General features: G+C 43.0%; 1 protein-coding gene across 3 annotated transcripts in view; it reads left to right on the top strand.

Moving 5' to 3' along the window:
• Positions 1 to 13,837, top strand: part of LOC133553874 (macrophage mannose receptor 1-like) — a 14,557-nt gene extending 720 nt beyond the window's left edge. Inside the window, exons 1-6 of one of the 3 annotated variants that reach the window (XM_061902217.1) lie at positions 1 to 529; positions 581 to 768; positions 837 to 1,053; positions 6,155 to 6,430; positions 10,732 to 10,835; positions 13,599 to 13,837. The exon at positions 1 to 529 is cut by the window's left edge and continues 720 nt beyond it. In XM_061902217.1, coding sequence (XP_061758201.1) covers positions 493 to 529; positions 581 to 768; positions 837 to 1,053; positions 6,155 to 6,430; positions 10,732 to 10,835; positions 13,599 to 13,709 — 933 coding nt within the window. In that variant the 5' untranslated portion in view covers positions 1 to 492 and the 3' untranslated portion in view covers positions 13,710 to 13,837. Of the gene's footprint in view, positions 769 to 836; positions 1,054 to 6,154; positions 6,431 to 10,731; positions 10,836 to 13,598 lie in introns of all 3 variants that reach the window. The other 2 variants (XM_061902216.1, XM_061902215.1) reach the window with 2 other exon arrangements.
• Positions 13,838 to 14,285: the final 448 nt, after the last annotated feature.

The raw sequence follows: 14,285 nt of genomic DNA, 5'->3' as shown, positions 1-14,285 counted from the left end.
TGTGTGTGTGTGTGTGTGTGTGTGTGTGTGTGTGTGTGTGTGTGTGACAATCATTGGTACTTTTGAACTTTTTCATAATTTTGACTTGACCTCCTCCAGGAACTGCAGTCCTGTATAATGACACTCACTTGTCATAAAGCAACTTTTTGTCCGCTAAGGCGTCTTCGACGTCTCTTCTGATCCCGCCGCACTGCCGTGTCGCCCTTCTGTTCGGATGAGGGTGACATCGCTACCATTTAGCCAATGATGTTGTTATAAAACAAAAAGTTATGATTGTGTTACTTGACACGCTTGATGTGTCATTTTCCTGTCCTGCTGTTTGAGATGAGAAAGTGTTTTGCGGACACTCTCCTGAGCGTACAAAAGAAAGTCTGTCATGGTTGAGGTGGAAAGAGGAAGTCCAGAAGATTCCTATCAGTAGTTTGCATGCAAACAAAGGAGGCAGATAAGCTTTGAGTCGGAGCGGCGTGACGACTAAGTCAGACGACGGCGATGGAGAAAGTTCTTCTGGCCATCATGGCCGCCTCAGGTAAGTCTCAGGAACACGTCACAGGTACAAGTCTGACCGTGATGCTTGCAGGCGTATGTGCCGTGTCGTCGGCTACTCAGCGCCGCTTCTTCCATTTTGTCTACGAGCCCAAGAGCTGGAAGGAGGCCCAGCTTCACTGCAGGGCGCTGCATCAGGACCTCGCCAGCGTGGACGGCGAGGAGCACGTCAAGGCCATCATGGCCTGCATGGACCCCTGCCAGATGCCCGTCGGAGATCAGGTGAAAACAGGCAACGGCCGCCGTGTTTTTGGGGCCACGTGGTCACCGCTTCCGCCTGGCTTCCTCAGCAGCACGCCTGGATCGGGCGTCACGGCGACAGGCTGGACTGGACGTGGTCCGGGTCGGGGCGACGTCTCCACAAGAGCAGGGACTTCCAGGGTTGGTCGCCGGGGGAACCCAACAACTGGATGAGCAAGGAAGATTGTGTGGAGATGTACAACAATGGCCACTGGAATGACTGGGACTGCAAAAGTCCTCGTCATGCTGTCTGCGTGGGCCGCACAGGTGAGTTGGGCTTTTTTTTAAATATACATACACACCTGTTTTTGTAGAGTTCGACATTTACAAACAAACATATGAACAAGGACTATTGAAACAAGGACAAAAACAGTGCAATAAAACGCCAGGCGGAGGTAAATGCAATGAATATTATGATCCATCGCCCAGATCATACATGGTTTTGGTTTTTTAAATAAAATGATAAATGGGTTGTACTTGTATAGCGCTTTTCTACCTTCAAGGTACTCAAAGCGCTTTGACACTACTTCCACATTCACACACTGATGGAGGGAGCTGCCATGCAAGGCGCCAACCAGCACCCATCAGGAGCAAGGGTGAAGTGTCTTGCTCAGGACACAACGGACGTGACGAGGTTGGTTCTAGGTGGGATTTGAACCAGTGACCCTCGGGTTGCGCACGGCCACTCTCCCACTGTGTTTCCACAAAGATAAATATCATTATTATGAATAATTACAGAGTTAAAGGTCAATTGAGCAAATTGGCTATTTCTGGCAATTTATTGAAGTGTGTATCAAACTGGTAGCCCTTGGCATGAATCAGTCCCCAAGAAGTAGCTCTTGCTTTCAAAAAGCTTGGTGACCCCTGGGTTTCACTATGTAAAGCGCTTTGAGTCACTAGAGAAAAGCGCTATATAAATATAATTCACTTCACTTTTGCAACTTTTGCCACGATAGCAGTAATTGCACGTAGGCGTTCTTCTTCTTTTAGTTTTCTGGCGGCACGCAGGCGTTCGCATCAACTTCCGTCTTTTTAACGAAGCGGCAAAGAGGGAGTGACTTGGAGTTTTTTGTGTGGCAAGGTTTCTGCCACCCTCCTCAATTTGGTAAAGTGTCCATACGGACCTCTTCGGACCCTGACAGAAGCTGTAAGTCCATGTGTCATCCCAAGAGTTATGACAATATTTGATGAAGGTTGTAAAGTGACGTAGTACAGAGTCTTGTATTCAGCCAGGTAAAAAGGGGATTCAGGCTAGCAAGACCCACAATGCAATGCGTCTCCAGGTCACACTTTTCAGCCCTATTATCCGAAATGGGATAAGGAAGAAGTCACCGATACCTTATGTTTATGTGACAAGCTTCAAGGTCTTGTGTGTATGCTACTTGACCCGCCTCCACCCGCAGAGACAAAGACAGTGTATGACTCGGTTTCTCTCATTCCCCTATAAATCGCTCATTTACGTGCAGGCGGATTGCAAGAAACGCCCGAACAAGGAGGAAGTCATTCCATTTTGAGTGTGATCTGGATTATTTATATCATTGTTCCCCAACCTTTTTGAGTCCTTTTATGTTTGTTCGATCATTTTGGACTCTTCCTGTTCTTAGTTTTTGCACTTCCTTATTTATTTTGTCTCCATGGCTTCTGATTTGTTCCACCATGCTTTTGTTTCTGACGCGCACCTGTGCTTTGATTATTGCTTTAGTATTTAAGCCTGCCTTCGACCTCAGTTCCGTCCGGTTTGTTTGTTTTGCGGTAAGCAACGGTCACGTTGGCATTTCCTAAAACTTTGTCCCTTTGCTAAGTAGCTCCTTAGCTTCCGTGCGTGCTCTTTTTGGACTTTTGGACTGCATGCTAAGTTTAGCGTTAGCTTCCCATGCGTAGGCACGCGCTTTATTTTGCCTTTTGTAGCAGTGTTATTTTATCATTTTTATATTAAACCGCGCTCTTACCTGCTATTCCTGCCTGTCTGGTCCTCGTGCATCTTGGGGTGACTCCCATGATGCGTTTCCAACGCGACAATGAAGTCATTATAGTAAAAAAAAAACAGTTAAAAGGTTAAATAAAATGGTAAATAAAAAGAGAATACAATGATTTACAAATCCTTTTCAACTTATATTCAATTGAATAGACTGCAAAGACAAGATATTTCATGTTCACACTGGAAAACTTTGTTATTTTTTGGGTAAATATTAGCTATAATTGGCCCGCGAGCTGTAGTTTGGGGAACCCTGTAATAGAATATACACTCACAGACATCTAAGGTAAGGGTCAGGTATTTCATATATATATATATATATATATATATATATATCAATCAATCAATCAAAGTTTACTTATATAGCCCTTAAAGGGCTGCACAAGCCACAACCACATCCTGGGCTCAGATCCCAAATCAGGCCAAGGAAAAACTCAACCAAATGGGATAACAGGTGCAATGGACGTGGTGGAGTGGATCTAGTTCATAGTGTGAGAGTCCAGTCCATAGTGGTTCTAACATAATAGTGAGAGTCCAGTCCATAGTGGTTCTAACATAATAGTGAGAGTCCAGTCCATGGTGGATCTAACATAATAGTGAGAGTCCAGTCCATAGTGGATCTAACATAATAGTGAGAGTCCAGTCCATAGTGGATCCAACATAATAGTGAGAGTCCAGTCCATAGTGGATCTAACATAATAGTGAGAGTCCAGTCCATAGTGGATCTAACATAATAGTGAGAGTCCAGTCCATAGTGGATCTAACATAATAGTGAGAGTCTAGTCCATAGTGGATCTAACATAATAGTGTGAGAGTCCAGTCCATAGTGGATCTAACATAATAGTGAGAGTCCAGTCCATAGTGGATCTAACATAATAGTGAGAGTCCAGTCCATAGTGGATCTAACATAATATTGAGAGTCTAGTCCATAGTGGATCTAACATAATAGTGTGAGAGTCCAGTCCATAGTGGATCTAACATAATAGTGTGAGTCCAGTCCATAGTGGATCTAACATCATAGTGAGAGTCCACTCCATAGTGGATCTAACATAATAGTGAGAGTCTAGTTCATAGTGGATCTAACATAATAGTGTGAGAGTCCAGTCCATAGTGGATCCAACATAATAGTGAGAGTCCAGTCCATAGTGGATCTAACATAATAGTGAGAGTCCAGTCCATAGTGGATCTAACATAATAGTGAGAGTCCAGTCCATAGTGGATCTAACATAATAGTGAGAGTCCAGTCCATAGTGGATCTAACATAATAGTGAGAGTCCAGTCCATAGTGGATCTAACATAATAGTGAGAGTCCAGTCCATAGTGGATCTAACATAATAGTGTGAGAGTATATATATATATATATAAGAAATACTTGACTTTCAGTGAATTCTAGCTATATATATATACATATATATATGTATTGTATGATATATATATATATATACATATATAAAAAATAAAAGAAATACTTGAATTTCAATGTTCATTTATTTACACATATACACACACATAACACTCTTCTACTCCTTGTTGAGTTAAGGGTTGAATCGTCCATCCTTGTTCTATTCTCTGTCACTATTTTTCTAACCATATGCATGTACAGTAGATGGCAGTATTGTCCTGTTTAAGAGTGTCACAACATTGCAGTTTACGGCAGACGAACTGCTTTACGGTAGACGAAAACGTGACTGCTGTTGTTGTGTGTTGTTACCGCGCTGGGAGGACGTTAATGAAACTGCCTCACAATAAACCCACATAAGAAACCAAGAACTCGCCCTCGATCATTCTACAGTTATAACGTCATTGGGCAGGTATGCTGTTTGTATTGTAGGAAAGCTGTCCTCACTCAGGCCCGCATGGAGCTGGAGGGGGCGTGGCCTCCAGCTCCGCCTGAATTTCGGGAGATTTTCTGCAGAAAATTTTTCCCAGGAGTTTTTCGGGAGAGGTGCTGTCGCAAATTCCTCAGTAAACTCACCAAGACGTCACCGTGGGTCTGTTTGGCTGATTGGAGAGCAGCTCTTGGGTCCGTGACCATGACTTCTGTTTTGTTCGATCAGCCGTTTTACCGGCCTGTCACTTTGAACACTCAAGTTGCTGGCATGGCCGCTCTACCGACCTGAGCTATGTTTAGACTGAGATTTCAACTGAAAGTAAAAGCTCCGTTCCGTCTTCGAGTGGTTCGTGGCATTTCTACTCAAAATCATTCTTCATTTATCACTCCGAGCAACGTTTGCAAGTTTTCCAATAGAACTAAAACAATTCGTAACACTAAACCGTCCCATGTGTGATGTCTGCGGGCGTGTTCTCATGCATATGTGTAATCGCTATCGTAATGTAATGAAGCTAGCGTTTTTTAGCTCGGGCTAATATGCTAACTAACACGTTTACGAGTGTCTGTGTTAGCATTATTACCTTATTCTTTTTGTATTTTATCGAGTGTCGCAAATTCCTCAGTAAACTCACCAAGACGTCACCGTGGGTCTGTTTAGCTGATTGGAGAGCTAACTTGTGCAGCTCTTGGGTCCGTGACCATGACTTCTGTTTTGTTCGATCAGCCGTTTTACTGCCCTGTCACTTTGAACCCTCAAGTTGCTGGCACGGCCGCTCTACCAACCTGAGCTATGTTTAGACTGAGATTTCAACTGAAAGTAAAAGCTCCGTTCCGCCTTCGAGTGGTTCGTGGCATTTCTACTCAAAATCGTTCTTCATTTATCACTCCGAGCAACGTTTGCAAGTTTTCCAATAGAACTAAAACAATTCTTAATACCAAACCGTCCCATGTGTGATGTCTGCGGGCGTGTTCTCATGCATATGTGTAATCGCTATCGTAATGTAATGAAGCTAGCGTTTTTTTGCTCGGGCTAATATGCTAACTAACACGTTTACGAGTATCCGTGTTAGCATTATTACCTTATTCTTTTTGTATTTTATCGAGTGTCGCAAATTCCTCTGTAAACTCACCAAGACGTCACCGTGGGTCTGTTTAGCTGATTGGAGAGCTAACTTGTGCAGCTCTTGGGTCCGTGACCATGACTTCTGTTTTGTTCGATCAGCCGTTTTACTGGCCTGTCACGGACATTGTTAGGAAACAATTAAGGTATGTAAACAAAATATTTCTGTGTGAATAATTCATTTCACAACCTATATACCCGCGGATTATAGTCCGGGTATTTTTTTATTTAGTGGGTGTGGCTTATATACCGCTCTCTCGCCTGGAGAATACACAAAGTGCAAAGTGTGCATAGTGCACATGCTTGAGTGTGCACACAGCCTCAGTTTGAGAGTTTACCAACTAAAATGCTAACGGTTTTACATTTCTGGTCTAATGTGTGTTTATGCCAAAGGGGAGTGTTTTTTTTATTTTAATGTACCGTGGTAACCATTCCATCACAGGAGCGCATTTCTTGCTCGAAAAGCCTCAGACCTGGACTCAGGCCCGAGCAGACTGCAAGAAGAAGTACCTGGACTTGGCTGAGGTGACCAGCAGCGAGGTAAACGAACGCATCAAGGCGATACTTCCTTCCGGAAAGAACGCTTGGATCGGCCTTTCCCGGGTAACGGGACTAACCGGCAGCGGGAACAGGTCCTGCCTGGTGGTGGATCTTAAGGACGCGGTGCAATGGAAGGACTGGAACTGCGATTCCAAACATGCATTTATTTGCTATGAAGGTAAGCGATGCCATTAACAAAATAAATGCTTCTTCTTTGAGGAGGGTCACTCACAATCCCTCCTGCTACATCTTCTTATTCTCTGGCAGACCCAAGAGCAGTGAAGTTGTCAGGTTGTGTAAATGCTAAATAAAAAGAAAATACAACAAATCCTTTTCAACTTATATTCAATTGAATAGACTGAGAAACGTTCTTATTTTTTTGCAAATACTCGGAATTTGATGCCTGCCACGTGTCTCAAAAAAGCTGGCACAAGTGGCAAAAACGACTGAGAAGGTTGAGGAGTGCTCATCAAAGGCTTATTTGGAACATGGCACAGGTGAACAGGCTAATTGGGAACAGGTGGGTGCCATGATTGGCTATGAAAGCGGCTTCCGTGAAATGCTCACTCGTTCACATGCAAGGACGGGGCGAGGGTCACCACTTTGCCTGAGCAAATTGTTGAAGAACAACATTTCTCAACGAGGAATTTAGGGATCTCACCATCATCAAAAGGTTCAAAGAATCTGGAGAAATCACTGCACGTAAGCCATGATATTACGCACCTAGGTTCCCTCGGGCGCTACTGCATCAAAAAGCCACATCAGTGTGTAAAGGATATCACCACATGGGCTCAGGAACACTTCAGAAAACCACTGTCAGTAACTACAGTTGGTCTCTACATCTGTAAGTGCAAGTTAAAACTCTGCTATGCAAAGCCAAAGCCATTTATCAACAACACCCAGAAACGATTCGCTGGGCCTGAGCCTAAGATGGACTGATGCAAAGTGGAAAAGTGTTCCGTGGTCTGACGAGTCCACGTTTCAAATTGTTTTAGGAAACTGTAGTCGTCGTGTCCTCGGGACCAAAGAGGAAAAGAACCATGGGGACTGTTCTAGGGTGAAAGTGTTCTAGGCGGCATGTGTGATGGTATGGGGGTGTATTAGTGATTGTTCTAGGGTGAAAGTGTTGTAGGCAGCATGTGTGATGGTATGGGGGTGTATTGGTGATTGTTCTAGGGTGAAAGTGTTGTAGGCAGCATGTGTGATGGTATGGGGGTGTATTAGTGATTGTTCTAGGGTGAAAGTGTTCTAGGCAGCATGTGTGATGGTATGGGGGTGTATTAGTGATTGTTCTAGGGGGAAAGTGTCCTAGGCAGCATGTGTGATGGTATGGGGGTGTATTAGTGATTGTTCTAGGGTGAAAGTGTTGTAGGCAGCATGTGTGATGGTATGTGGGTGCATTAGTGATTGGTCTAGGGTGAAAGTGTTGTAGGCAGCATGTGTGATGGTATGGGGGTGTATTAGTGATTGTTCTAGGGTGAAAGTGTTGTAGGCAGCATGTGTGATGGTATGTGGGTGCATTAGTGATTGGTCTAGGGTGAAAGTGTTGTAGGCAGCATGTGTGATGGTATGGGGGTGTATTAGTGATTGTTCTAGGGTGAAAGTGTTCTAGGCAGCATGTGTGATGGTATGGGGGTGTATTCGTGATTGTTCTAGGGTGAAAGTGTTGTAGGCAGCATGTGTGATGGTATGGGGGTGTATTAGTGATTGTTCTAGGGTGAAAGTGTTGTAGGCAGCATGTGTGATGGTATGGGGGTGTATTAGTGATTGTTCTAGGGTGAAAGTGTTCTAGGCAGCATGTGTGATGGTATGGGGGTGTATTAGTGATTGGTCTAGGGTGAAAGTGTTGTAGGCAGCATGTGTGATGGTATGGGGGTGTATTAGTGATTGTTCTTGGGTGAAAGTGTTTTAGGCAGCATGTGTGATGGTATGGGGGTGTATTAGTGATTGTTCTAGGGTGAAAGTGTTGTAGGCAGCATGTGTGATGGTATGGGGGTGTATTAGTGATTGGTCTAGGGTGAAAGTGTTGTAGGCAGCATGTGTGATGGTATGGGGGTGTATTAGTGATTGTTCTAGGGTGAAAGTGTTCTAGGCAGCATGTGTGATGGTATGGGGGTGTATTAGTGATTGTTCTAGGGGGAAAGTGTCCTAGGCAGCATGTGTGATGGTATGGGGGTGTATTAGTGATTGTTCTAGGGTGAAAGTGTTGTAGGCAGCATGTGTGATGGTATGTGGGTGCATTAGTGATTGGTCTAGGGTGAAAGTGTTGTAGGCAGCATGTGTGATGGTATGTGGGTGCATTAGTGATTGGTCTAGGGTGAAAGTGTTGTAGGCAGCATGTGTGATGGTATGGGGGTGTATTAGTGATTGTTCTAGGGTGAAAGTGTTGTAGGCAGCATGTGTGATGGTATGTGGGTGCATTAGTGATTGGTCTAGGGTGAAAGTGTTGTAGGCAGCATGTGTGATGGTATGGGGGTGTATTAGTGATTGTTCTAGGGTGAAAGTGTTCTAGGCAGCATGTGTGATGGTATGGGGGTGTATTCGTGATTGTTCTAGGGTGAAAGTGTTGTAGGCAGCATGTGTGATGGTATGGGGGTGTATTAGTGATTGTTCTAGGGTGAAAGTGTTGTAGGCAGCATGTGTGATGGTATGGGGGTGTATTAGTGATTGTTCTAGGGTGAAAGTGTTCTAGGCAGCATGTGTGATGGTATGGGGGTGTATTAGTGATTGGTCTAGGGTGAAAGTGTTGTAGGCAGCATGTGTGATGGTATGGGGGTGTATTAGTGATTGTTCTTGGGTGAAAGTGTTTTAGGCAGCATGTGTGATGGTATGGGGGTGTATTAGTGATTGTTCTAGGGTGAAAGTGTTGTAGGCAGCATGTGTGATGGTATGGGGGTGTATTAGTGATTGGTCTAGGGTGAAAGTGTTGTAGGCAGCATGTGTGATGGTATGGGGGTGTATTAGTGGCCAAGGCATGGCTAACTTACACATCTGTGAAGGCACCATTAATGCTGAAAGGTACATACAGCTTTTGGAGCAACATATGTTGTTATAATGGACGCCCCTGCTTATATCAGCAAGTCGATGCCAAACCATGTGTTATAACAGCGTGGCTTCATAGTAAAAGGGTGCGGGTACTAGACTGGCCTGCCTGTAGTCCAGACCTGTCTCCCATTGAAAATGTGTGAAGGCTAAAATATGAGGCGGGAGACTGTTGAACAACTTAAGCTTTACATCAAACAAGAATGGGAAAGAATTCCACTTCAAAAATGTGTGTCCTCAGTTCCCAAACCTTTACTGAGTGTTTTTAAAGGGAAACCTAGAGTTAGAGTGCTACTTACACATTGTGAAACATATTTGTTGGCATTTCATAGTCACACAATAGGGCCTCCCCCGGCGGTGAGGGCTGTCTTGTCTTGTTTTTTTTTTGTGTCTCGTCAATTTCATGTTTTAGTTTGAAAAATAACTCTCCTCTCGTTTCAGGTCGCTCGCCCTTCCTTACGTGTCACCAGTCTTACGTCATCCCTGATTGTTTCCACCTGTTCCCCATTAGCCCCCCCCATGTGTCTTATAAGCCCACGCCTCCCTTTCTTCTGTGCCAGAATTTCTCGTGCATCTCCAGCCTCATACCCAAGTTTTGTCTCCTCTTGTTATCCAACTCCTGAATTTCCAAGTTGGTGTTTTGAGTTTTCCTTTTCTCCTCTTAAGCAAAGGGAATTTTTTTTTTGTAAAGTTTTCAAGTCGCAGTGGTGACTTCAGTTTACCTTTACTGTCTCCTCTTTTCCTCATTTTTAAGTGACCTTTTGTTCATTATTTCTCTGGATAAGAATCAGTGTAGAAGCTTTACAGCCCCATAGTTTTTCCCTCCATTTGGAGCTTTTTTTTTTATTTAAATGTCATAGTTATATTTTTTGCTAATGTAGTTAGACATAGATATTTGTATTTCCTCCATTTTTTGGAGTGATTTTCAGTTTGTTCCTATTTTGTGAGACCTTTTCACTCATGAGGTGAAAAGTGAACTCTTCAAAATAAAAGCCTGCCGGATTATTGCCCCACCTCTGCATCAGATTGCTGACAACAATGTTTCAATAAATAGCAACGTTTGCAGTGAAAGTAACTTTCGGACTTTTCACTAATGCCAACACAACTTTCTTGTGTTCATGCACCTTTTATAAGTGAGGTGTGTTCAGACGCGGGGGGTTACGATGTCCCCTACTGCGCAGTGCTGAAACGACGATCATAATGTGTTTATGAGCGAACAAAAAAGTCAAAGCCATTTATCAACAACACCCAGAAACGCTTCACTGAATATTTGCGAAAGTCTCCGATACCGATACCACCCTCGATATCGACGCTATCGCTATTTTGATCGATCGCCTCATGCATGAACCTTGGAAAAGAAAGCTCCTTGCTGGGAATCTAAGGGATTTGAAGGATTCAGAACTACTGAGTTGACATTTTTATATTTTTTCTGACCAGACGTTGAGCTGACGTTATCACAACTGGTTCGGGTGAGAGTGGTGTGGAAGAACTCCTCAGTGGACCTCAGTGATGCTGCAGTGATGGAGAGCATCCTAAAGCAGGTACACGTACGTCTACAGTACTCACATCTTACAGCAGGCACATGTATAAGAGTGTTTCAGTAGTGTGTGTGAGAGAACAACATTTCAGTTTTTTATGTGAGAGCCTTTCAGTAGTGTATGTAAGAGGTAGTTATACTCGCATCTTAAAGCGGGTACATGTACGTGTACAGTACTCACATCCTAAAGCAGGTACACGTACGTCTACAGTACTCACATCTTACAGCAGGCACATGTGTAAGAGTGTTTCAGTAGTGTCTGTGAGAGAACAACATTTCAGTTTTTTATGTGAGAGCCTTTCAGTAGTGTATGTAAGAGGTAATTATACTCGCATCTTAAAGCGGGTACATGTACGTGTACAGTACTCACACCTTAAAGCAGGTACACATACGTCTACAGTACTCACATCTTACAGCAGGCACATGTATAAGAGTGTTTCAGTAGTGTGTGTGAGAGAACAACATTTCAGTTTTTTATGTGAGAGCCTTTCAGTAGTGTATGTAAGAGGTAATTATACTCGCATCTTAAAGCGGGTACATGTACGTGTGCAGTACTCACACCTTAAAGCAGGTACATGTACGTCTACAGTACTCACATCTTACAGCAGGCACATGTATAAGAGTGTTTCAGTAGTGTGTGTGAGAGAACAACATTTCAGTTTTTTATGTGAGAGCCTTTCAGTAGTGTATGTAAGAGGTAATTATACTCGCATCTTAAAGCGGGTACATGTACGTGTACAGTACTCACATCCTAAAGCAGGTACACGTACGTCTACAGTACTCACATCTTAAAGCAGGTACACGTACGTCTACAGTACTCACATCTTACAGCAGGCACATGTATAAGAGTGTTTCAGTAGTGTGTGTGAGAGAACAACATTTCAGTTGTTTATGTGAGAGCCTTTCAGTAGTGATTGTAAGAGGTAATTATACTCGCATCTTAAAGCGGGTACATGTACGTGTACAGTACTCACATCTTAAAGCAGGTACATGTACGTCTACAGTACTCACATCTTACAGCAGGCACATGTATAAGAGTGTTTCAGTAGTGTGTGTGAGAGAACAACATTTCAGTTGTTTATGTGAGAGCCTTTCAGTAGTGTATGTAAGAGGTAATTATACTCGCATCTTAAAGCGGGTACATGTACGTGTACAGTACTCACATCCTAAAGCAGGTACACGTACGTCTACAGTACTCACATCTTGCAGCAGGCACATGTGTAAGAGTGTTTCAGTAGTGTGTGTGAGAGAACAACATTTCATTTTTTTATGTGAGAGCCTTTCAGTAGTGTATGTAAGAGGTAATTATACTCGCATCTTAAAGCGGGTACATGTACGTGTACAGTACTTACACCTTAAAGCAGGTACACGTACGTCTACAGTACTCACATCTTACAGCAGGCACATGTATAAGAGTGTTTCAGTAGTGTGTGTGAGAGAACAACATTTCAGTTGTTTATGTGAGAGCCTTTCAGTAGTGTATGTAAGAGGAAATTATACTCGCATCTTAAAGCGGTTACATGTACGTGTACAGTACTCACATCTTAAAGCGGGTACATGTACGTCTACAGTACTCACATCTTAAAGCGGGTACATGTACGTGTACAGTACTCACATCCTAAAGCAGGTACACGTACGTCTACAGTACTCACATCTTACAGCAGGTACATGTATAAGAGTGTTTCAGTAGTGTGTGTGAGAGAACAACATTTCAGTTGTTTATGTGAGAGCCTTTCAGTAGTGTATGTAAGAGGTAATTATACTCGCATCTTAAAGCGGGTACATGTACGTGTACAGTACTCACATCTTAAAGCAGGTACATGTACGTCTACAGTACTCACATCTTACAGCAGGCACATGTATAAGAGTGTTTCAGTAGTGTGTGTGAGAGAACAACATTTCAGTTGTTTATGTGAGAGCCTTTCAGTAGTGTATGTAAGAGGTAATTATACTCGCATCTTAAAGCGGGTACATGTACGTCTACAGTACTCACATCTTACAGCAGGCACATGTGTAAGAGTGTTTCAGTAGTGTGTGTGAGAGAACAACATTTCAGTTGTTTATGTGAGAGCCGTTCAGTAGTGTATGTAAGAGGTAATTATACTCGCATCTTAAAGCGGGTACATGTACGTCTACAGTACTCACATCTTAAAGCGGGTACATGTACGTGTACAGTACTCACATCCTAAAGCAGGTACACGTACGTCTACAGTACTCACATCTTACAGCAGGCACATGTATAAGAGTGTTTCAGTAGTGTGTGTGAGAGAACAACATTTCAGTTGTTTATGTGAGAGCCTTTCAGTAGTGTATGTAAGAGGTAATTATACTCGCATCTTAAAGCGGGTACATGTACGTGTACAGTACTCACATCTTAAAGCGGGTACATGTACGTCTACAGTACTCACATCTTAAAGCGGGTACATGTACGTCTACAGTACTCACATCCTAAAGCAGGTACACGTACGTCTACAGTACTCACATCTTACAGCAGGCACATGTATAAGAGTGTTTCAGTAGTGTGTGTGAGAGAACAACATTTCAGTTTTTTATGTGAGAGCCTTTCAGTAGTGTATGTAAGAGGTAATTATACTCGCATCTTAAAGCGGGTACATGTACGTGTACAGTACTCACATCCTAAAGCAGGTACACGTACGTGTACAGTACTCACATCTTAAAGGGTTAAGTGCTGTGGATACTTTCCAGAGCGTTACCTCGTGAATAACGTGGCCCACCAGTTCCAACGTTGCTGTTGTGTTTTTGTCAGCTGGAGGAGCGTCTGCAGCGGAACGCCACGAAACAAAACGTCAAGCTGAGCTGGGACCGCCAGTGGGATGGAAAAGTCTTCCGTGAGAAGACCAACTGGACATTAAACTAGCCTGCTGGTCGAAATACTTGAAGGGTCTTCATTCCACTTAGCGCGTCCATGAGTTTAGATGTCAATTGGAGACTGGAGTTTGTCATCTTTTGTCATTGTAACCCTCCCAAAAATAAACCTACGTATTGAACTGGTCAAAATGTGTTTCTGTGGCCATGAGGACTCATTTGAGTAACAGGAATGAGTTCATAGAAGATATTTTTGTGTCATTTTCATACACAAGAGAAACATCAATATCACTAAAATATAAAAAACTGATAAAGAGTAAAAAAGGCAGGTAAGAACTGACTGATCTCTTGACTAGACAGGTGGGTCTCGCACTAAATGGCAATAATATCAATTGGTATCGAATTGATACTTTTGTTGCAGGTTGTCCTCTGTATGAGCACCAAGATATTGACTTTTTTTCCCAGTGACTACTAGCTTTATTTTTTATGAATATCTGCCTGCAATGGAAGTTAATTAGGTTGTTTTGTTGACATCTTTATCTTTACTTGTATTCTGCGTTGTTATTGTTTTGGGCAAGTAACTTTTTTTTCTTAAATTGTCAACATATCGATAATAGTATTGGCAATA

This window comes from Nerophis ophidion, linkage group LG06 (assembly GCF_033978795.1).
Source record: "Nerophis ophidion isolate RoL-2023_Sa linkage group LG06, RoL_Noph_v1.0, whole genome shotgun sequence".
Classification (NCBI taxonomy): domain Eukaryota; kingdom Metazoa; phylum Chordata; class Actinopteri; order Syngnathiformes; family Syngnathidae; genus Nerophis; species Nerophis ophidion.
This window is presented reverse-complemented; position numbering and strand designations above follow the sequence as displayed.